The sequence below is a fragment of the Enhydra lutris genome, unplaced genomic scaffold (genome assembly GCF_002288905.1).
Source record: "Enhydra lutris kenyoni isolate GAN:26980312 unplaced genomic scaffold, ASM228890v2 scaffoldscaffold30, whole genome shotgun sequence".
NCBI classification, from domain to species: Eukaryota; Metazoa; Chordata; class Mammalia; order Carnivora; family Mustelidae; genus Enhydra; species Enhydra lutris.
In genome coordinates, this window is record NW_019154114.1 from 4,016,491 (window position 1) to 4,037,297 (window position 20,807).

The window sequence follows — 20,807 nt, forward strand, 5'->3', positions numbered from 1 at the left end:
GTTTGTCCCAAGGAAATCATCAGACATACCCGCGCAGATGTATAAATAAGAATGTTCACTGTAGGGCGCCTGGGTGGCTCAGTGGGTTAAGCCGCTGCCTTCGGCTCAGGTCATGATCTCGGGGTCCTGGGATCGAGTCCCGCATCGGGCTCTTTGCTCAGCGGGGAGCCTGCTTCCCTCTCTCCCTCTCTGCCTGCCTCTTTGTCTACTTGTGATCTCTCTCTGTCCAATAAATAAATAAAATCTTTAAAAAAAAAAAAGAATGTTCACTGTAGTGCTATTTACAATAGTGAAAACTGGTTATTATCTATACATTAGAGCATTGTGCAATTATTAAGTGTAAAGTTCTCCAAGGCTGGCTGAGCAGGGAAATGCTTACCATAGGGCATTGGGTGAAACAACCCGTCACAAAGCTATACGTGTGACTCTGTTTTTTCAGAAATACTAATACATATCTAGAAAGCCTGGCAGATGCCCACTAAAATGTTAACACTTTTGGCTCTTGGGTAATCATATGGCCAGTGGCTTTAATTTTTTTCTCTGTGTTTTTCTGATTCTTCCAAGTTTTCTACAATGAATAGGTGTCACTATTGAAATTGCAAAAGGAATGTTTGGGGTCCTAAATGTGTCCAACAAGTTAAGGAAAAGGGGGAAAGAAGAGATGTTCTAGGGTCTGAGGAGTACATCCTTGACACCAGTAGTCTCATAGACATCGTGTTACCTGACCATCCTATTAGCCTTCCAGACTCTCTGTTCCCATTTTATAGATGAGAAGACAGGTTCAGAGAGGTGAAGTAACCTACCCCAGGTCCCACAGCCAGGTATGCTGGAGGCCATGTCAGGGCTCATCCTATCCCACTGTTTGCACACACATACCTACATACTTGGGAGTGGAAATGTTTTTTTGTTTTTGTTTTTGTTTTAAGATTTTATTTATGAGGTGCCTGGGTGGCTCAGTGGGTTAAAGCCTCTGCCTTTGGCTCAGGTCATGATCCCAGAGTCCTGGGATCGAGCCCCGAATCCAGCTCTCTGCTCAGTGGGAAGCCTGCTTTCCTCCCCTCTCTCTGCCTGCTTCTCTGCCTACTTGTGATGTCTGTCTGTCAAATAAATAAACAATCTTAAAAAAAAAAAAAGATTTTATCTTATTTATTTATTTTATTCTGGGGTGCTCCCCAGGCGCCCCGGAAATTTTTTTTTTTTTTAATACAAAAAACTGACCCTGTCTCAGTCCCACCGGCCGGCTTTGGATGTGGCGGCCAACCCTGGCAAGGTCATCCAAGCAAGCAGTCACCACTTAGAGGAGACAGTATACGGAATTAATCTTATTACCAGTGGCTTTCAAATATTTGTGAAATTTAAGAATTGTGACTGCAGTTCTGATTCATGGATCTTCAAAGAAAGCCCAGAAGATTTCGGGATTTAGAAAGGTGCAGGTTTGTACAGATTTGAAGACCAGTACCTTATGAGCTTGTAAAACAGGAGCTGGAAATATGATGGTAAACAAAACGGTTGGTTCCTGCTCTTGTCAGAAGCTAAGGTTTAGTGAGGAAGATAAAACCAAGCAAACAAGCAACAAAGACCTATTTGAGATGTGGTGGTTTCAACAAGGTCTCAGTTTCCTCCCTTCTGCCCCAGTAATTTGGACAGCTACTGCTTTCATATTTTCATACATTACGGCCATAACACTTCACCATGCTGACCCTGCTCTGCCTTATATCAGTGACACTGGTTCAGTAGCTCTAGAAAAATGCTTGTTTGGGGCAATGTTAAATACTGCCGCAGTTTTGTGCGTTGCAACCATTTATGTTCATTACAAGCAAGTTCATGCCCTGAATCCTGAAGAGAGTCATATCATCAAATTAATCAAGGCTGGTCTTGTACTTGGCTTAGAGCTGTTTTGGACTTTCTGTTGTGGCAAACTTCCAGACAACAGCCTTATTCTTGTACATGTATGTGGAGCTGTGCTTACCTTTGGTATTGGCTCGTTACACATGTTCGTTCAGACCATCCTTTCCTACCAAATGCAGCTCAAAATTGGCAGCAAACAAGTCTTCTGGATCAGATGACTGGTGGTTATCTGGAGGAAGTTATGTGGAGGAAGTGCATTTAGCATGCTGACTTGTTCATCACTTCTGTCCAGTGGGAATTTGGGCACAGATATTGTACAGAAACTCCATTGGAACCCTGAGGACAAAGGTTACGTGCTTCATATGATCACCACTGCAGCAAAATGGTCTATGTCTTTCTCCTTCTGTGTTTTTTTCCTGACTTACATTGTGATTTTCAGAAGCTTTCTTTACAAGTGGAAGCCAATTTACATGGATTAACCCTCTATGACACTGCTCCTTGCCTTGTTAACAATGAACGAACTCGGATACTTTCCAGAGATTTATGATGAAGGGATAAAATGTATCTGTGATGGGGCACCTAAGTAGCTCAGTCGGTTAAGCATCTGCCTTTGGCGCAAGTCATGATCCCAGGGTCCTGGGATTGAGCCCCACATCAGGCTCCCTGCTCAGCAGAGAACCTGCTTCTCCTTCTCCCTCTGCCTGCTACTCTGCCTACTTGTGCTCTCTATCTCTCTGTCAAAGAAATAAAACCTTAAAATATAGATTTGTATCTGTGATGATTGTGATTCTCAGGGATTTGGGAGAAATGTTCATGAAAGTTCTTTATTCTGCTCTGAAATTTTAACCAGTTAATCAAGGCTGACAGTAATATTGATGAATACTGATAATCAAGAGACATGAATAAAGCCATTTGATAAGTTATTTTAAAGGGTATCTTCAAGAAGACCATGTAAAAACATTTATGCCTTACTTTTTTTTTAATCCCAGAAAATAAAACCAAAGGACTACAAAAAAAAAAAGAAAAGAAAAGAAAAGCTATAATTTTGCTTTTAGAGTCTCCAGGCCACAAGTCTTCTGGCCTGGCCTGTAGGCCCTGTGCATAACATACAGGAACAAAGTCACATACAGTACATAGGACTCTACTTGTTGGAACAGCATTGGACATCTGTTGTCTCAACCAATACTCACAGGATCCCCATGAGGTAGGCCGGGCAGGGACAATCCCTTCATCACCTTGTAGAGCAAAGACATTGTACCTTTGAGAGAGGAAGTGAGATCTGGTCAAGGTCACTTGAATGAGTTATGGCTGTTTAAGCTGCTCCTGCCCTCCTCCCCCAAGCATTCATAATGGCCCTCATACCACCCACACCCTCTCCCTGCTCCCCCTCCCTTATAAACAGTGAAATCTAGGAGCCACTAATGCCAGTGAGACCAAAGAGTAAACTTCTGGGCAGTGAAACCAATTCATTTTTTTTTTTTTTAAGATTCTATTTATTTGACGGAGAGAGAGATCACAAGTAGAGAGAGAGAGAGAGGAGGAAGCAGGCTCCCTGCCTAGCAGAGAGCCCGATGTGGGACTCGATCCCAGGACCCTGAGATCATGACCTGAGCCGAAGGCAGAGGCTTAACCCACTGAGCCACCCAGGCAACCCCAAAACTAATTCATTTTTAAAGACAGCACATAACTGAGACAGGAGGCACCTGAATGGGGTTATCAGCTTTCACAGATTGACCTGAATGGGCTGCTGGGGTAAAGAGGGCTTTACCTGAAATGGGCAAAACTGGGCAGAGCGCACTGGCTCCTCTCACCTGCCCAGCACTCCAGAACCCGGAGAAAATTGCTGAAGACAGAGTGCAGGAAGCAAAGAATTAGATAAACTTGTATTTGGTTGTTAAAGAGGTAATCCGTTTCCTCCGGAAGGTACAAAGGAATAAGCAATGGTGTCCCTCCCACCCCCATTCTGCACCTTCCCCCACCCTTCCTGTCTCCCAGTCTCCTTCCAGGAGGCAAACACTCCCCCAAGCTTAAGTCCTTCCAGGGAAAGTCTTGCATATATGCAAATGACAATCAAATTTAAAATCCACTTCCTCCCCCTTTCCATGCTTTTAGACATGTTGAATGAGGGACTGGGCAGCACTGGACTTTTATATTTGCTCTGTCACTTGCTATGTTCCCTAACTCAATTTCCTGAAGGCTTACTTTGCTCATTTGAAAAAAAAAAGGGGCAAAGATCCATCTAGGGTTGCTGTGCAGATGAAATTGGTTGCAAAATTATATGCATAATTCCAATTTTTTAATTAAATACTACAAATAAATATGGACTAGGCCTGGGTGACTCTGAAGGAAGAAGTAGCTCTGTGAAGGAGATACATTTGGGCCGCCTCCCCAGACCTGAAAGTGTTGCAACTCCCCCCAGGAGAAGGGACTGAGCAAGCTTTTGTCTTCTTGGTCTGAGGATGAGAGTTCTGGCTTAGACCTGGGGCCTTGACAACGTTGCATTCTCTGTCACATGCTGATTCCGGGAGCCCCATAGTCCCGAATCTCAATCAGGAATCTCCTGCCCCCACCTGCCAGTCCTATTTCTAGTAAGGACGCCTTCCAGCTCCTGGGTCAAAGAAGAGATCTAGGCAGGGCTGTGAAGTCACTGACTGACCTTGACCCAGCCAACCAGTTGTCAATTAATCTCCGCAACTCTAACTTGTGGAACTGAGGTTTGGGGCCGAGAAGAGGGAAACTGAGATAACCACAGAGATGTAGGGGAGTCAGGCAGACAAGATGGCAGATTCCTTCACAAGGTCAGTGAAGAGCAGGGCCTGAAAAAGTCTCCTCTGGTCAAGGTCAAATGGCCCTCTACCTCTTGTCGGGTGCAGGTCCCTGGGTGGGATCTTCTGTCCGTCCTTCCATCAACCCACCTATTTGTCTTCCCAAAACTGCCTGCTGAGGCCTAGTCAGAGATGAGGCCTATCCTTGGCACAAGGCCACGTCCTAACATGAATCAGATTGGGTGGCCTGAAGCCAGTGGGTGGAAGACCGAGGACTCACCAGCAAGGAGGGCACAGCAAGGACCAAGACCTATCGGTGGGAAAATGTTGGGCCAAGGCAGGCAGGGAGGTTGAGTACAGGGTGGAGGGTCTGAGTTCCCAGCAGGTGTGCCGAAGGTCATGAAGAGAAAAGGAGAAGAAGGACAAACAGCAAGCTGGAGAGGGATGGGCAGATAGTCCTGCAGGGAAGGAGGAAGCAATGGAGAGAAGAAGAGGGTGGGAGGCAGGGTCTCAGACTTGGTTCTTGGCTCTTGACCACCTGTCCTCAATGCCCACTGAATGCTACTTCCTCCCTATTCCCCCTTTGGGGCCAGAGGTTTGGATTGCCAGTCCTGTCCCCTCTCCTAGACCCATAACCATGGGACCCCTGCCCCCAGCACCAAAGAGAAGTGGTAAAAAGCACAATGTCTAGAGTGAGACCACCTGGGCGTGAATCCTTTGCACACTGCACAGATCATATACCTCTCAAGGCTTCAGCCCTGTCTCTGTGAAAGTGGGCTCTTGGAGTACCACACAATGTCTAGGGTAGCTAAGAGAGTTAGATGACCCAAAGGATCCAAAGCTTGGTCCAGCACCTGCCATATAGTGTCTAGCTCCAGTTCTGGACACTTGATGGTCAATGCACTTTGCAGTTTCGAGGGGACTCTCCAATCCCGGAGGACTCAGGGCCCAGAGTCCAGGTTCCCCGGTAATGGCTCATGGGATGGGATGGGATGTGGAGAACCCAGGGCGGTTCACGGCACAGTACAGTAGAGCCTGTACACGTGAATAGAGGGGGAGAGTAGTCCAGCCAGGGTGGGGGAGGGGAGGTGGGGAGTAGGGAGAGGTCTTTAGGTCCCTTGACTCTTCACCTGGACTCAACTCTGGGGTTCAACTGGTCTGCGGGTGGCCGGGGGCGGGGCACCGCCGGCCTCTTTAGCCCTGCCGGGGGTTGGGGGGGCGGGTCCCCCAGGAACTGCTCCTCCCGCGCGCCGCAGCTTTAAGAGGCAGCTCGGAGGTAGCGAGCGGGGCCGGAGCCGCAGCCAGAGCCAGCGGGACTGAGCGGAGCAGGCAGGTGCACGGCTGCGGGGACAGCAGCGGCATGACCGGCCACCACGGCTGGGGCTACGGCCAGAACGACGGTAGGTATAGACCCCGCCAGCCCCGACCTTCAGGGTCTAACCCGCTACCCTCGAGCCCAGTCGGATTTCCCGGATCCGCAAGCCTCCACCCTCCGGACCGGACCGGGACACCCTTCTGGTCCAGCCCCCAGAACCCAGGCCACCTGCCTGGCGCGAGCCCTGGCTCCCCTGCTCCCCGGCTCCTGGCCCAAAGTCCGCACTGCGACCCCGCCGGCCCCGCCGCCAGCGAGCCACCCAGCGGGTGAGCGTGAGTCTTGCCGCCTCCTCCGCGCAGCCCGACTGCCGTGCTCGTCCGGACCTGGGCCCCGACACTCACTCATCCGCGGCAGGCACAGGGGGCGAAGGTGGCCCTGGGCCGCGGGGGGCGGTCGGGGCCGAGCGCTGTGCGCGGGTGTCTATGCGGGGAGCGCGCACGGCGTGTGTGCGGGGACCTCCCGGGAGCCGGGCTCTGCTGGACAAGGGCGCGGTGTCCCCGGGAGAGTTTCCCCGCGGAAGTGTCCGAGCTTTCGCGTCGGCAGGTATGTGAGGGAAGGGGGAACTGAGGGTGCACGCGTGTGTCTGGATGTCTACATCGAGGAGGGTGTCTGAGCACGTCCTGGTGTGAAGCGTGGGAGTGCGTGGCCCACATCAGCCTCCTGTCTGGGTGAATAGCTCCCAGATCCTGCCTCAGTTTCCTTAGGATGCAGAGGAAGGGAGAAGGAGGCAGGGGTGAGAGCCAGATGGCTTGAATGTGATCTGGGGCAGGTCTGTTACCTTTTGAGCTATTTTTTACCAAGCTGGGGTGGGGGTGTGGGGTAAGGGCTCCCCACTTTCCGTCAGGTGAACAATGAAGACCCAAGATCCACGCTGCCAGAAGGAAATCCCAGGCAGGGCAGGTGGATGTGGGGAGACAGGGAAGTGCTGGTGAGAGAACACTCCTCATCTCCCCTTTTCTGGGAGTTACTCTTTGAGGGAGGGTGGGGGTCCTGGGCTAATCTTTGGGTTAGGAAGTGGCAGTGGGCCAGAGGGAGCTAGGGAGGTGCTGTGATGTGTCTGGCTCCCTCTGGAACACAGGGACACAGGAGCATACTCTGGAGGGGAGATCCCCAGATCTGGGCGTGAAAAAGCTAGAGACAGTCACAAAAAGGCAACAGAGACCAGCAGAGTTGGAGAGAGAGAGAGACGGAGAAGGGGCAGGTTGACAGTACCCATAGAAGATCATCTTCCCTCCAGCACCGGCTCCGAACTAGCTTCTGGGTGCTTCCTCCAGAATTGGAGTCCCCTGACTGTTAGTCCTGCCTACCAGCTCTGAGCATACAGTATCCTATATGGCCTGCCCCACGGGCCTGCCCGCTCAGGCCACTGCCCCTCACCCAGCCGGACCTGGGCCATTCAGTCTAGGGGCAACGAGGGAGGGAAGGACAGAGGATAGAGGTGCGGGCATGCGGCATGCTCACAGGACTTCAAAAATAACCCAGTGGGTCTGGGCCACGATTCTGAGTCATCCATTGGGGACACAGCTCTGTCGGCACCTGCTGCTGTTTTCTGAGGAAAACTTAAGAAGCCAAAAACGGGGAGAAGCACCAGCCGGCAATAGCTCTAAAAATAGGTTGCATCTCAGGATGTTCCCCGGGGAGATGCCGAGCCTCTCGGCTGCAGATGGAGCCTCTGGGAGGCAGGTGGTGGGCGCTCGTGGGTGTGCATGCAGGTGTGTGTGTGTGTGTGTGTACGTGCTTGCACGAGTGTGTGTTTTGTTGTAGTCTTTTATTGCAGACCTGGGTTTGCAACAAGGGTGTTTGTGTGTGATGGTGCATATGTGTGTGTCAGGTGTAGTTGGCAGGACTGTGGGTGTGTATGTACACATGTATGTTGCTGGGTCCAGCCACTCTGGGCCTGACGAACCCAGGTCACTGTGCACATATGTGTGCACACGTGAAAATCTCTATAGATCTGTAGGCACACGTGAGGGGAGGGCAACTGGGACTGCCCAGGCACAAGCTGTATGTTTATAACCGTACCCAAGTTTGTGTGTGTGTGTGTGTGCGCGTGCACGTGCACATGCACACGTGCATGAATGGCCTTCGTTTCTTTCACCTATGAAATGGGGATCATGCTAGTCTCTGCTTCACAATGTGGTTGTGAGGGACAAGCACATGTCACAGAGCCACAGCTAGGTTGACTTTAGCTCTTGTTACTATTATCACAAACACTAACACGAACATGCTCAAGGTGTGGGAAGAGGCCAGATACCCGGGAGAACCAGGTCAGGGACTTCAGAGGCCTGGGGCCCTCTGGGAGCCTGTATTGGGAGTTGGGGGGGAGGGGCTGCCGGGAGCCGCAGGCCCCCCCCCCCCCCCCCCCCCCCGGTCCCAGGCTTGTGGCTATCTTGTGCTCCCTTGCATGAATTACCTCTCTGGTAATTCCTCTCACCTCTGGGGGCAGAGTTTTAGTGAGGCCATTTTGCAGAAAGGAAATGGAGGCAGAGAGGGAAATGGCAGAGCTGGGACTGGAGCTCCAAAGCAGGGGCTGACATCTGAAGGGGTATGGAGAGACTGTCCCCCACAGGCATCCTCCACCTGCAAACCACAGAGATCCAAGCCAGCCCGAGCCCTTGCCCTCTCCCCACCTGCAGGCCCCTCACAGTGGCACAAGCTGTATCCCATTGCCCAGGGAGACCGCCAGTCACCAATCAATATTGTGTCCAGCCAGGCTGTGTACTCGCCCAGCCTGAAACCACTGGAGCTTTCCTATGAGGCCTGCATATCCCTCAGCATCGCCAACAATGGCCACTCTGTCCAGGTGGACTTCAATGACAGCGATGACCGAACTGGTAAGTGGCCCTTGCCAGAAGCTGGCCCCCCTTCCCATTGGGGTCCTCACCCTGCGTGGGGCAGGCTCAGGAAGGGCAGGATGCCGTGGTGGGGAAGGGAGGCTCCACCTCTCACCAGCTGTGAAGCCTTGGGCTGAGCCTCCATCTCCTTATGCATACAACGGGAGCAGTGAGACCCTCTGTTCCTCTCTGGGTCATAGAGAGGAAAAATAAAAAATGGAAGTGATGTTTGTAGTGCTGGCATATAGCAGATGCTCAAGAAATGCGAATTCTCTTCCTTCTCTTCCATTTACAGCTTTAGGTTAGGTTTGTTTTCAGTCCAGGCCCTCTCACTGACCTGCTGTGCGGCCCAAGGCCAAACCCTCCTCCCTGTGTGATCTGGCCAAACCCAGAGAGAGAAGGGAGCTGGAGTGTTCTGTGTGCCAGGTCCCTTGCTAAAGTCTTAGGCGGCTCTTTTATTCCTCTCAAGAACCCACCTCTAAGATGGGCAAGCAGAGACTCAATGAGCAGGGGCATGCCAAAATCAGCCTGGTCCAGCTCCAAAGGTCTTGTCTCCAGTCCACCCACAACCTCAAGATTCCAATCAGCTTGGGCCAGAGAGAGGCCCACAGAACTTATGACATCTGTTTATCCTGGGTTGAGAGTTCAGGTTCTTTCATAATAAATTCCTAGGCAGAAGCCTCAGAAATGCTCCTCAGTGAAGAGATTTTTATCCTTATGAACAGGCCTATGAGGGGTGGAGTGAATCAAGGAGGGAAGCTGCTAGAGTTTCTTGCGTAAGGAAGTAATTGGTACTCTGCCCCTATCCACCTTTCCCCACACACACAATGAAAGCACACAAGGGAACTTAAGTTTCAAGAAGAAAATCAAAAAGCAGAGAAGAGGAGGGAAGCCAGAGAAGAGTGATCTTAGTTGCTTAGCACTGAGTTCCCTGGTAGGCTAGGAAAAGAGGGAAAGAGGACCAGTTATAGTTCTTGTAGCAGAAGGGAAGAAATCCAGCAGACCCTCAGAAGAGAGACACTTCCTGGTACTGAGATTTTAATAAAGCCTCTCACCCAGAGCTTGGGGAAGGGACATGGGGCTCTTGATGACCCTAAATGACAGTTTTTAAAGGAGCAGTTTTCATACGACTACACCTTCTAACAGCCTTCAGAGGGCACTGAGGGTTCAATTCAGACCTCAATAGCTTAGTGAAGGCTGTTTTTGGGAGGCGGGGAGGGAGTACAAGGGGGCATGCCTCTGGATCAGTGATCCAGTGGCTTACTTTGAGGCCTGGCTCCCTCTCCTACTAGGATACCCAGGCTCAAAGGAGCAGGGAGTTAGCGGAAAGAGAGTGGGCTTTGGGAGTGACACTGCTGGGGCTCTGCCACTCACCGGCTATGTGACTTTGGGCATGACATCTGCTTTCCCGAGCCTCAGCCATACATCTGTCCGACAGGGGTAATAATATGTTCCTCTCAAGGACACTATGGGGGTTGATGGCAACAGAGTGCAGAATACATGGTGAGGGCACAGTGAGTGACAGTTTGTTCTATAGTCAGGACATTGGGAGAGGGCTAGAGGTGCTATGCTCAAGGGCTTAGGTGGGAAGTTTACTCCCTGACAGACCACACTGTAGCATCCCAGGTGGGGCATGCTCGGAGTCGTGGGCCCTCACAGGTCCTATCAGGGAGCTCAGCCTGCAGGCCCTACTGCTCCTGCCTCCCCAGGATGGGACAGCTTGATCAGGCCTCTGCCATGGCCACCCTCCCAGGCTCTCTTTGTCAACCCTCCAGCAATGCTATGGACAGACCTTGCTTCTCAGATAAAGCCGGGTAGCAAGGGTGGTCCTTTGGACTGTTCCGTCATCCTCCTCCTCACAGGCCCCACAAAGGGGCAAGGCCCTGCCCTGGTCACCCATCCTGGAGGGGCCTTAGGGTGGAACTCTGAGCCAAGGGCCGTCACCTGATCCCAGGGCTCCCTCAACGGCCAGATCCCTTTCACTTGGAAATTCAATCAGTCCCAGGAGGCCTTGTGTATGGCCCCAGCTCACCAGGTATCAGGGTGAGAAAGTCACCAAACCAGCACAAGTAGGGACCTACTAAGAGGCCATGGGAGATGGCCTGGGCCTGGTCATCAGAGTGTGGACCCTTAGGAGCTGCACTCTGGACAATACCAGGTCCTGAGAAGGCTCAAGGTTCTAGGGAGACAGTGTGATCAGGCGAGTAGGGGCTTGGGCTCTAGACTTACGAGGGAGATAAAGGCTTATATCTTAGCTCAGTGCCTTGCTGTGTGACCTGGGCCAAATGTCTTGCCCTTTCTGTGCCATTTTTCTCCATTATGAGATAGAGATAACAACAGGTTCTGTCCCTCATGACTTCTAAAAGGCTTCCAGAAGGACTGAACAAAAGAATCCTTCCAATCTAGCCCTTGGTCAGGGATCCCGACATGAGAGTCCTCTTATTAGTGGTAATGGGGACCTGGGAGACAAGGTCCCAGCTTCCATACAGAAGTGGGAGGGAAAGGGGAGGATGGCCAAGTGGACTGGCGTATTCTATCACTACCTTTGCCACCTTCAGGCAACCACCATGACCCTGCTAAGGGCCTCGGGGACTAGGTGAGCATGGCCCCAAGCGTAGTTAGCCCAATGAATTTTCCAAATGAAAACTTTCTCTGTGTCCTGGACACTGGCCTGGTCCTGGCACCACCACCTGCTGGGCCACATGGGATCTCTCACATCAATGACTACACACCCCACTTCTTCCTGCAGTGGTGACTGGGGGGCCCTTGGATGGGCCATACCGGCTCAAGCAGTTCCATTTCCACTGGGGCAAGAAGCACAGTGTGGGCTCAGAACACACGGTAGATGGCAAGTCATTCCCCAGCGAGGTAAGGGCCCTCTACCTGAATCCCTTTACTGTTTGGGGAAGGACAGGAGAGTCAGGGACCTGATGGGTGCCTGCTGTGGGCTCTGGAGAGGGTGAGGAGGAGCACCCAGGGGTTTTCGGAGAGACACCTTCCTCCAGCCCCCGGCATGGGGTCTTCCACCTGAACTCTGCCCACTGATAGCCTGCTCTGTGGGTCCAGAAGGAGTTTTCTGAAGAAAAGTCCAGTCCCATCACATGCTTGGTAACAACCTGTTAGGACTGAGCCTGGCATTTAAGGCCCCACACGTAGTGGCTTTGCCTGACCTCATCTTTTCCTTACCTCTCCCCATATTGACCGGCATGTGATGAATGTCCTGTCCACATCCAGCTCCTTCTTCAAACCACCAAGCTTTTGCCTATGCTATTCTCTCTACCTGGGGTAGTTTTCCCGAGGGTTCTATCTGATAACCCCCTACTCATTCTTTGGACCCAGCTGCAGGCACTGCCTCCTCCAAGATGTGTCACAGGGAGGGCCATTATCTATTTCACCGTTCACTAAGGGCAGGGCCCCAGCCAGATTCCTCTTTGGTCACCAGGGGCTCAGGAAAAGGTGGGGCCCAGAGCAGTGTGGATGCTATCTGTGACCACTGGGGGCTCCACTGGAGGCTTTCTGGATCCTCCCAGCCTTACCCCACTTGCAGAGGGGCCAGGAGTCCAGTGGGAGTGAAGGAAGCCTGGCTCTGAGCTTCCAGGACCCCTCAGAGGCGCTAAGCACTGGCCTTGCCCCCGCAGCTGCACCTTGTTCACTGGAACGCCAAGAAATACAGCACCTTTGGGGAGGCAGCCTCAGCACCTGATGGCCTGGCTGTGGTCGGTGTCTTCTTGGAGGTAAGGGGTGGTTACTGGGGGCAAGAGGGGTATGGGAAGCCTGGCGCTGGGCCTCATTCCAAACGTGGTGGGTGCTGGGCTCACACTACCCTTTCTCTGACAGACAGGGAATGAGCACCCCAGCATGAACCGGCTGACAGATGCGCTGTACATGGTTCGGTTTAAGGTGAGCCCGGGGGTCCATAGCCCTGACCCAAGCAGCCTGGTGGGAGGGAGGAAGAGGCTGGAGCAGAGAGTGGGCCCATCCACTGCTCTAATCTGACAGCAAACCCCCGCTGAGCTGAAGGTTACAGGTTAGCAGCTGCAGGGCCCTGCGAATGACTCCTCTTCACCAGAATCAGTGGCCTCACGGAGTGCCCAGCATACCACCCATTTGGGTGTAGGATTGGTCAAAGGCCATCCTACAGGCAGCTAAGGGCAGTTGAAGGACAAAGCAGAGACAGAACACGGAGACTAGAGAGCTTAAGGAACCATAGCTTTTACATACCGGCCAACAGGTGGACAGGGCCCGGGTCGGGCCAGGAGATGGCCTCTGGTATCACAGGCCTAGGCCCACATTTGCATCAGTGGGCCAAGGAGAAGCCTAAATCCCACCGACAGGAAAGAGTGGGGAGGATGCTGGTCTGGTCCGAGTGGCAAGTCTATGCTGATTCCTGCCCTGCCCCAGGGAACGAAGGCCCAGTTCAGCTGCTTCAACCCCAAGTGCCTCCTGCCTGCCAGCCGGCACTACTGGACCTACCCGGGCTCCCTGACGACGCCCCCACTGAGTGAGAGTGTCACCTGGATCGTGCTGCGGGAACCTATCAGCATCTCCGAGAGGCAGGTGAGTTTTGCCAGAGAACCAGGTGAGATGGGATGATATGGCATTCAGGGCCCATCCCAGGGAGAGCGACTCTCCCAACCAACAAGCTATAGCTTATGGTCCCACCATCAACGCTGCCACCTTTTACTAATAGACATTTAGATTCTTTAAAAAAAAAAAAGTATGCTCAATGCCCAACGTGGGGTTTGAACTCATGACCCTGAGATCAAGATTTGGTTGCTTTCTGGATGAGTCATCCAGGTGCTGCCCACCACCACCCCCACAACCTCCTTTTTCTTTCTTGCTTTCTTTTTGTTTGTTTTTGTTTTTGTTTTCACATTTAGATACTTTGGGAGTTCACTTGATTGTAAGTCATTAGGACCTCAGCACAGGCTGAGAGGGGAGGTCCCTGGATCCTAGGACCACCCCTACCTACTGTGTTAGAATCTGAATCCTGCAGTTGTTGATAAGTCTTAACTAGACAGAATTGGAACTGAAGCTAGGTGGGGCAGGGTCCAGGTTCAGAGGGCCTTTAGTGGGTAAATATTTGAGGTCTGGATCCCAAAGAAAGAACGAGTGGGGAGGAGTGGGGACAAGACCTAGGAGCAAGAGGAGGGAGAGGTGGAGCTGATTGGCCAGATGATATATCTGGGATCAGAGAGGACCATACCACCCCCATTCTGCCCTGAGTATCTCTTCCATCTTCTCAAGATGGAGAAGTTCCGGAGCCTGCTTTTCACCTCAGAGGACGATGAGAGGATCCACATGGTGAACAACTTCCGGCCGCCACAGCCACTGAAGGGCCGTGTGGTCAAGGCCTCTTTCCGGGCCTGAGCTGCCTGCCTGCCCAGGCGGCCACTAGAGCACCATTTTCCCAAGGGCTTCCACGTCAGCAGACACCAAACCATCCGAGGCTTCCTGCCTGGGGGGTGCTGTGGACCCCCCACTTCAGCTGGATTGCTCCTTGGCCACCCTGGAGGATTCTTGATGGGACCCTCAAGTCAGGGGACACCCTTCAGCTGGGGACAGGAAGGACAGGAGCTAAGCACGGTCCAAGCCTGAGGCTGCCTCTGCTCTCCAAGACCCAAAGGCCCCTGGGAATCTCTCCCATCTTCCCCACTGCCCCACCCTGAGCTCACACTGTGATGGACGAGACCGAGCTCTCTGGGGCAGGCGGCTGGCATTGCCAGAAAGACTCAAGCAATAATTAGAGGTGGGCAGGGCTGCCCTCTCGGCGTTACCTCTTCTGCAGGCCTCCGCCATGCACGCACCTCACTGCCGGGCCATTAAAATCAGCACCCAGCCTGCTGGAGATGACATGGCCTTTTCCCTCCAGCCACCTGCTGCCATGGGCAGACACTGGCTACAGCTTCTGTAGTATCTTCCCTCAGCCCTACCCGGTCACCAAAGCCACCTACATGACAATCCATCCATGCAATTATTAATAAACTCATCTATTCATGCCACAAATACTCACTGAGTGTCTGGGCTGTATCAAAGACTGTTCTAGGCACTGGGGGAACTGACAGTGGTAAGTGAAGCAGAGTATGTGGGGAGGGACATGGGTACTGAGCGGGTGAGGGTTATATAGAGGGCAGGGCGGGGGCCATGGAAGCAGAGAAGGGGGGAAGGCCTACCTCATCTAAACTAAACTCCAGTCAGTATTCCAAAGCAGAGAGAAGGGACCAGCAAGTTTGAAGCCAAGGGGAAGCAGGTGTGCAAGCCTAAAGGTGAGAGAGAGCCCAGAATATGGAGCTGTAAAAGACCAGGGGTGTTGGGGCCCTGGGGAAGAGGCTGGGACTCTCCCGAGGCTAATGGGGAGTCACAAAGAGTCTGGGGTAGAGGCAGATGTAGAATCGGGGAAGGTCCCTGGGGGCTGTGAATGAGCACGCAGGAGTGGCAGCAGGGAGGAGGTGGTAGCCAGTGGCCAGGAAAAAGGGGACAGGATGGTAGAGGTGAGGAGCAGGGGGCTAGATGAGAGAAGTTTAGGAGGTGGAGCCCAAGGACAGGGTTTGGCTATAGGGAAGGAAAGGGGACCCAAGGGTAGGGCCTCCACCTGGACTGGGGAGCGTGGGCAGGAGCTGACCAAGGTGAACGCAGCATTCCCAGGGCCCTGGAGGAGAGTGCTAGGAATTAGTGGAATGTTGGGGTCTTAGCCAGGAGAAAGGTAGAGGGTTGGGCTGCGCTGGCATATCTTAATTCAAGGTGATTGGTCTAGAGGCTGCCCCGGAGGGGTACACACGAAAGAGGGGGCCCAGGATGACCGGAGGAGGAACAGGAGGGAACACTGAGCAGGAGCCTCTGAGAGGTGGGAGAAAAGCCACAGAATGGGGTCCAAAACACCAGGGGAAAGGGACCCACTGGGGGCTGCTGAGGAGTCTGAACAGGGCTGAGGCCAGGATGAGGCAAGCACCCTCAGGCCCGGCCCTGCATTTATAGGAGCCTGCGAGTGGGCACTTCCTTAAGTTTGCACCCTAAGTGCCTCCTTGCCTTGCCCTAGTCCAGCCAAATCTGGAGGGCTCCCTAAGCAAAGCCCCAGCTATAATGCCAGATATATAATGTGTCTGGGAGGTGTTTGTAACCCAGACAGATGGGCAGGGGGTTGAGGACTGAGGGGAGGTGACAATCGGGACAGCAACTGTGAAGCAGAGAGATACACTGCTGAGGGGGCGCTGGGTCAAGGCCTTTGGAGAGCTGGGTGGGGGCCTGTCTGAACACTGGTGGGAGGGAGGCTGAGCTGCAGAGATGGGAGGGGCTGCTGGCGTGTCTGTCTGCTCACTCCACCACAGCTCCTGTCACTGTCACTATTACCAGAAGGGCACTCCTGCATTACGGGGTACTTCTGAACTTTGGGTGAAGCCACAGGAAAAGGGAGGAGTTGGGTCTGAGATGTTTAGCTTCAAGCCAGGGGTGTGGGGAAGGGAAAGCCTTGTTCTGGTGGGCCCTCTCACTCCCATGCTCAGGACGAACCTGTCTCCAGAGTGGGGCTGAGGCTGGGGGACAGAAGGGACAGGGCCCCTCGATGAGAGGCCAGGCACCCCTGGCCTGATATAAGGGCCATTCTCTTCCTCTGTATTGCCGGAGACCGTCTGAGGACGGCGTTTGCTTAGCGTGAACACAGGCAGCAGCAGAGAAGTAATGTTAGGAAAGCTGCCTCCGAAGGCAGGCCAAGGGCCCTGGGCAGGTGCCTGACTCTCTCCTGAGGATCCAAGAACTGTCTTCACCCCCATTTTACAGATGAGGATGAGGCTGAGGGAAGGTAAGTAGGCAAGCAGCGGAGTGGGATTTGAACCTGGATCTGTCCTGTAACTCTCCAGCTCTATGCCACAGCAACTGGGCCCAAGGGAGGGAGTGGTGGGCATGATGGTGGCCATATGGAGTTGGAACAACAGGCTGACGCTGCTGGCCATGCCAGGGACCTTGGCCAGCCCCTCCCAGGGATGGTGGCACGACAGGCTTGGCACCACAGAGGACTTGAGAAATGGGAGCTGGTTTAAGAGTAATTATCCCAAGGCAGCCAAGAATCCTCACCCATTAAATCCTTCCCCTTAACTCATTTTTTAAATATAAAACTATTTTAAAATCAAAAGTAGCCTCTTTATAATCGCAGCCCAAGATCTGACCCTTTTACCTCCAAATGGGATGCCCCAGTGGGATCCGAAAGGCCTCCAGCAAACCTAGCCTCAAGGGACCCAGGACCGTGTCCTCAATCCTTAGCCAGGGCAAGACTGCCTCCTGGAGCTGGCGCAGGGCACATTTGGAGCGTTGAAGATGAGATCGGCTCTGCTTGCTCCCAAGATCCCAGAGAGCCCTCCCTGGCAGCCAGGGTGGCCCTCGAAAAGATCTGGGTTGGTGGACCAGGCCAGTGGCCACAGCTTGCTGAATCTGTAGTCTAGGGGCACTGTCTTCCCTCCAAACCTGGAGGAGCCAGGCCCTGGGTCTCAGAGCAGCTCTTCTCTGGGCCTCAGGAGATAGGGCGGTTGTAAAGACCTGGCCTCCTGGGGTTCTGTCTACAGAGGACCTGCTCCCAACCTGCGGGGTCCCCACAGGGCTAGCCAGGGACACCCATCTGCCAAAGTGCTTGTTTACGAGGAAAGTGGCCTGTGGCCTGAGCAAAGTTTGGGAATACAGACAGAAATGGGTCTGAGGGGGCACCTGGGTGGCTCAGTGGGTTAAAGCCTCTGCCTTCAACTCAGGTCATGATCCCGGGGTCCTGGGATCAAGCCCCATGTCAGGCTCTCTGCTCAGCAGGGAGCCTGCTTCTCCCTCTCTCTGCCTACTTGAGATCTCTGTCTGTCAAATAAATAAATAAAATCTTTTTTTAAAAAATGGGTCTGAGGTGATGGTTGCAAGGTATGCTGACGGCACTGCTGTCAGAGTTCATGTCTGGGAGGGCGCCCCACTGATGTCCAAGCTGAGAGGTCCTGGAGCAGGACAGAGGCTTTCGCCGCAGCTGGGGCTGGCCTGAGGATGGGGTCACACGACAACATCTGCCCAGCTAGGACAGCTTAGGAGTCCCCCATGTCCATGGGTCACAACATCAACTCTGAGCTTACTTTTGAAGGAAGACTAAACTGCTGGTTGGTCATAATTCCGAGGGGAGTGGGGAATGTGATTCTGGAGCCTGGAAGGTTCTGGTATTTGTCCTGCAGCCAGAGGCAGGGCCTGGGGCATGCATCCCTTTTGGAGCCTTTTCTGCTCACAAACTTGGGCAGATGCATGGGCACCTTCATACCTGGGCATTGTACCACATGTCACTCAAGTCCTTGGAAGCTTGTGTTCTCCTCTGTAAAGCAGAAATGATATAATGTGAGTCACATATGTAATTTCAAGTTTTCTAGCAGCTCCATTTTCAAAGGTAAAAAAAGGGGGGTGCCCCTTTTTTTTTTTGGCTCAGTTGGTAGAACGTCAGACTCTTGATCTTGGGGTTGTAAATTCAAGCCCCATATTGGGTATAGAGATTTAAGTAAATAAATAAACTTTAAAAAAGAAAGTGAGGAAATATTAATAAATAAACAAATAGTAAAAAAGAAGTAAGTATATTTAATTTGAATAATATATTTAACTTAATTATGTCCAAAGTAATTGCCATTTCAACATGTCATCCATATGAAAAAAATAACGAGATATTTCACATTGCATTTTGTGCTCAGTTTCTGAAATCCAGTGTGTACTTTACACTTACAGCATAGCTTGATTCAGAGTAGCTACATTTCAAGTGCCTAAGAGCACATGTGGTCAGTGGCTACCACATTGGATAGCACAACCCAAAACGGATGTTTCCCTTTGCAGGGACGTCTGCTAGCAAGGTGTCCAAACAGGCCCTCCAGCTGAGCCGGTAGCCAGGCAAGGTGGTGGCAGGAATGAGCCAGATCTGCTCCAAGCCTCTGTCCTCCACAAGGGCAGTTTCAGAACATTCGATGCCAAACTGGCTCCCTCTGTCGGGGCCTGCCACCTTCAGGAAACCTCCAACCTGGCTGGCCCTGCCCCAGGTCACTCTGCAGGACCTTTGCTGTTCCTCCAGGAGAAAAGCCAAGACCCTCAGCGAGGAGCTGACTGCAAGAGACCATCAAGAGTGGGGGAAGGTGGTCGTGTCCCCAAGAAGGGTACTGGCTTGGTTGAGGAGACTTGATCAGTCTGAGAGGGCTTCCTGAAGAGGGGTCCAAAGCCAAAGTAGTTGGCATCCCAGCAGAGGCACAGAAGCCTCAGCAGCAGTGAACATTTACCAGACCGAGAGGAAGGCCTGGCTATGACCGAGCATGTATCAACAAAGAGGGGATGTGTGGCTGGGGCCACAGGGCTCCCCAGGCTATGGAGGCCTCCAGTGCCAGGGAGAAGTTGACCTTATATATCCCGGTGGCGTGAGGAGCTTCTGGAGGTCTGGAGCAAGAGGGGGGCCTCCCAGATTAGAGGAAGAGGACGCTCTCTGAGGCTCAGAAAGCACTAGGCATCATTTGGCCTGACTCTACCTTCCAACACAGGCTCAAGTGCAAATTCTGACAGGTATAATTCATCAGGCTCTCCCGCTGCCCCTCCTCAGCCTGGCGGAATGGACGCACACCTGGGCCCTGGCGGTTCTTGGCTTGGCAGTCTCCGAGTCTAATCTAAATCCCTTTAGCTGCAATTCAAATATTTTTGTCTTCAGAGGCTTGGTAGGGTGAGCAGGTGGCTCTTCGGTCCCCCTGAGTTGTTCTCTTGGGACAGGCATTGTGGAAAAGGTAAAGGAACACAGGGCTAGAGGGTCATCTGGGCTCCCAGGGGTCCCTCAGGTTTTTAGGAAGGAGCTCTTCCTCCTCCTCCTCCCCCTCTCTCAGCTCCTGCTGTGAGCGGCAAGTCCTTGGTTGGTCTGGGCATGGTGCCTCCAGAGTGCACACCATCCTGTCTCTCCAGCTTCCCAGGCCTCCCCAGGGAACTGGGAAGTGGGTCCTTGCTGCTGCTGCTACTGTACCCACATGTTCAAGAGTAGAGTTTGAGGGTGCCTGGGTGGCTCAGTGGGTTAAAGCCTCTCCCTTCGGCTCAGGTCATGATCTCAGGGTCCTGGGATCGAGCCCCACATCGGGCTCTCTGCTCAGTAGGGAGCCTGCTTCCCCCGCCCTCTCTGCCTGCCTCTCTCTGCGTACATGTGATCTCTGTCAAATGAATAAACAAAATCTTAAAAAAAAAATAGTAGAGTTTGGAGGGTATAACTTTTTCAGCTCGAGGAAGCCATAGTAAGAATCAGTAAGCTGCTCAGAGACTCCCAGAGGATCCGCACCAAAGGATTTCCTGTTCTGACCCCTCTATACAGACAGAACAACTGAGGCCCAAAGAGGGAACAGAGTCTGTCGAAGTGAACTGGGGGGACAGCTGGGATTTATGACTCCTGGTCCAGTGCTCTTCACTCCTCAGGAGAACCTTACACAGCAGGAAGACCCGTACACAGAATAAGCATGTGCTTGCCTGTCATGGAGCTCGGAATCTCGCCACTGGAGCTTCAGTGCTCAGTTGACGTGGTCCCCTGATGAAATGCAGTACCACCTTCTGGGGGAATGATTTTATTATCTCCCTTTCAGTCTGCCCTGTGACTTCTTCTCTGCATCTCAGTTCCACATCTGTACAATGTGTCAGCAGGAGGGCTGAGGGGTCTAAGGTAGGACTTGAGGGAGGAGAGAAAGCAGATTTCCCAGAAGTGGAGGCGAGCTGTGGCTGAGTTGGGGGCCAGATGACAGCTCTGGATCTCAGGATGTGGGTCACCCCCTGTGCCCCCAAACTACAAGGGGCCAAGGTGTTGGGCCCAAACCAGCAGGGACAGATGAACTGGAAGTGTCTCCCAAACCCCCCAGACCTATGCATATCAGTGTAATGGGATTACCTTGGCTGAATTTCCAGCCAGCCCAGCTAATGTGGGCTCAGAGCTTATCTGAAATGGTTTACAGGAAATAAATACATTCCCTGTGTTTCACATATCGA

At 52.7% G+C, this 20,807-nt stretch overlaps 2 protein-coding genes and 1 pseudogene across 2 annotated transcripts in view; 2 read left to right on the plus strand and 1 right to left on the minus strand.

Annotated features, from left to right (window-relative positions):
- Nucleotides 1-18,141, minus strand: part of LOC111152806 (NEDD8 activating enzyme E1 subunit 1) — a 49,584-nt gene extending 31,443 nt beyond the window's left edge. The window contains exons 1-3 of the mRNA XM_022511453.1: nucleotides 17,915-18,141; nucleotides 14,996-15,082; nucleotides 3,039-3,106 (exon numbers count right to left, since the gene is read on the minus strand). Of these exons, the coding sequence (XP_022367161.1) occupies nucleotides 3,039-3,049 (11 nt within the window). The 5' untranslated portion in view covers nucleotides 3,050-3,106; nucleotides 14,996-15,082; nucleotides 17,915-18,141. The remainder of the gene's footprint in view (nucleotides 1-3,038; nucleotides 3,107-14,995; nucleotides 15,083-17,914) is intronic.
- LOC111152807 lies at nucleotides 1,351-2,395 on the plus strand (annotated as a pseudogene).
- LOC111152808 (carbonic anhydrase 7) lies at nucleotides 5,911-14,816 on the plus strand. The gene is made up of 7 exons (XM_022511454.1): nucleotides 5,911-6,013; nucleotides 8,625-8,822; nucleotides 11,572-11,690; nucleotides 12,461-12,556; nucleotides 12,660-12,722; nucleotides 13,224-13,379; nucleotides 14,070-14,816. Exons 1-7 carry the CDS (start codon nucleotides 5,974-5,976, stop codon nucleotides 14,190-14,192), a joined length of 795 nt encoding a protein of 264 aa, XP_022367162.1. The 5' UTR covers nucleotides 5,911-5,973; the 3' UTR covers nucleotides 14,193-14,816.
- Nucleotides 18,142-20,807: the final 2,666 nt, after the last annotated feature.

What these genes read in the sequence shown, in the direction of transcription:
- LOC111152808 (XM_022511454.1), top strand. Translation starts at nt 5,974, where the DNA reads ATGACCGGCCACCACGGCTGGGGCTACGGCCAGAACGACG. An exon ending in TGACAGCGATGACCGAACTG is followed by an intron (nt 8,823 to 11,571) that starts GTAAGTGGCCCT and finishes TTCTTCCTGCAG; the next exon opens with TGGTGACTGGGGGGCCCTTG. An exon ending in GCAAGTCATTCCCCAGCGAG is followed by an intron (nt 11,691 to 12,460) that starts GTAAGGGCCCTC and finishes TTGCCCCCGCAG; the next exon opens with CTGCACCTTGTTCACTGGAA.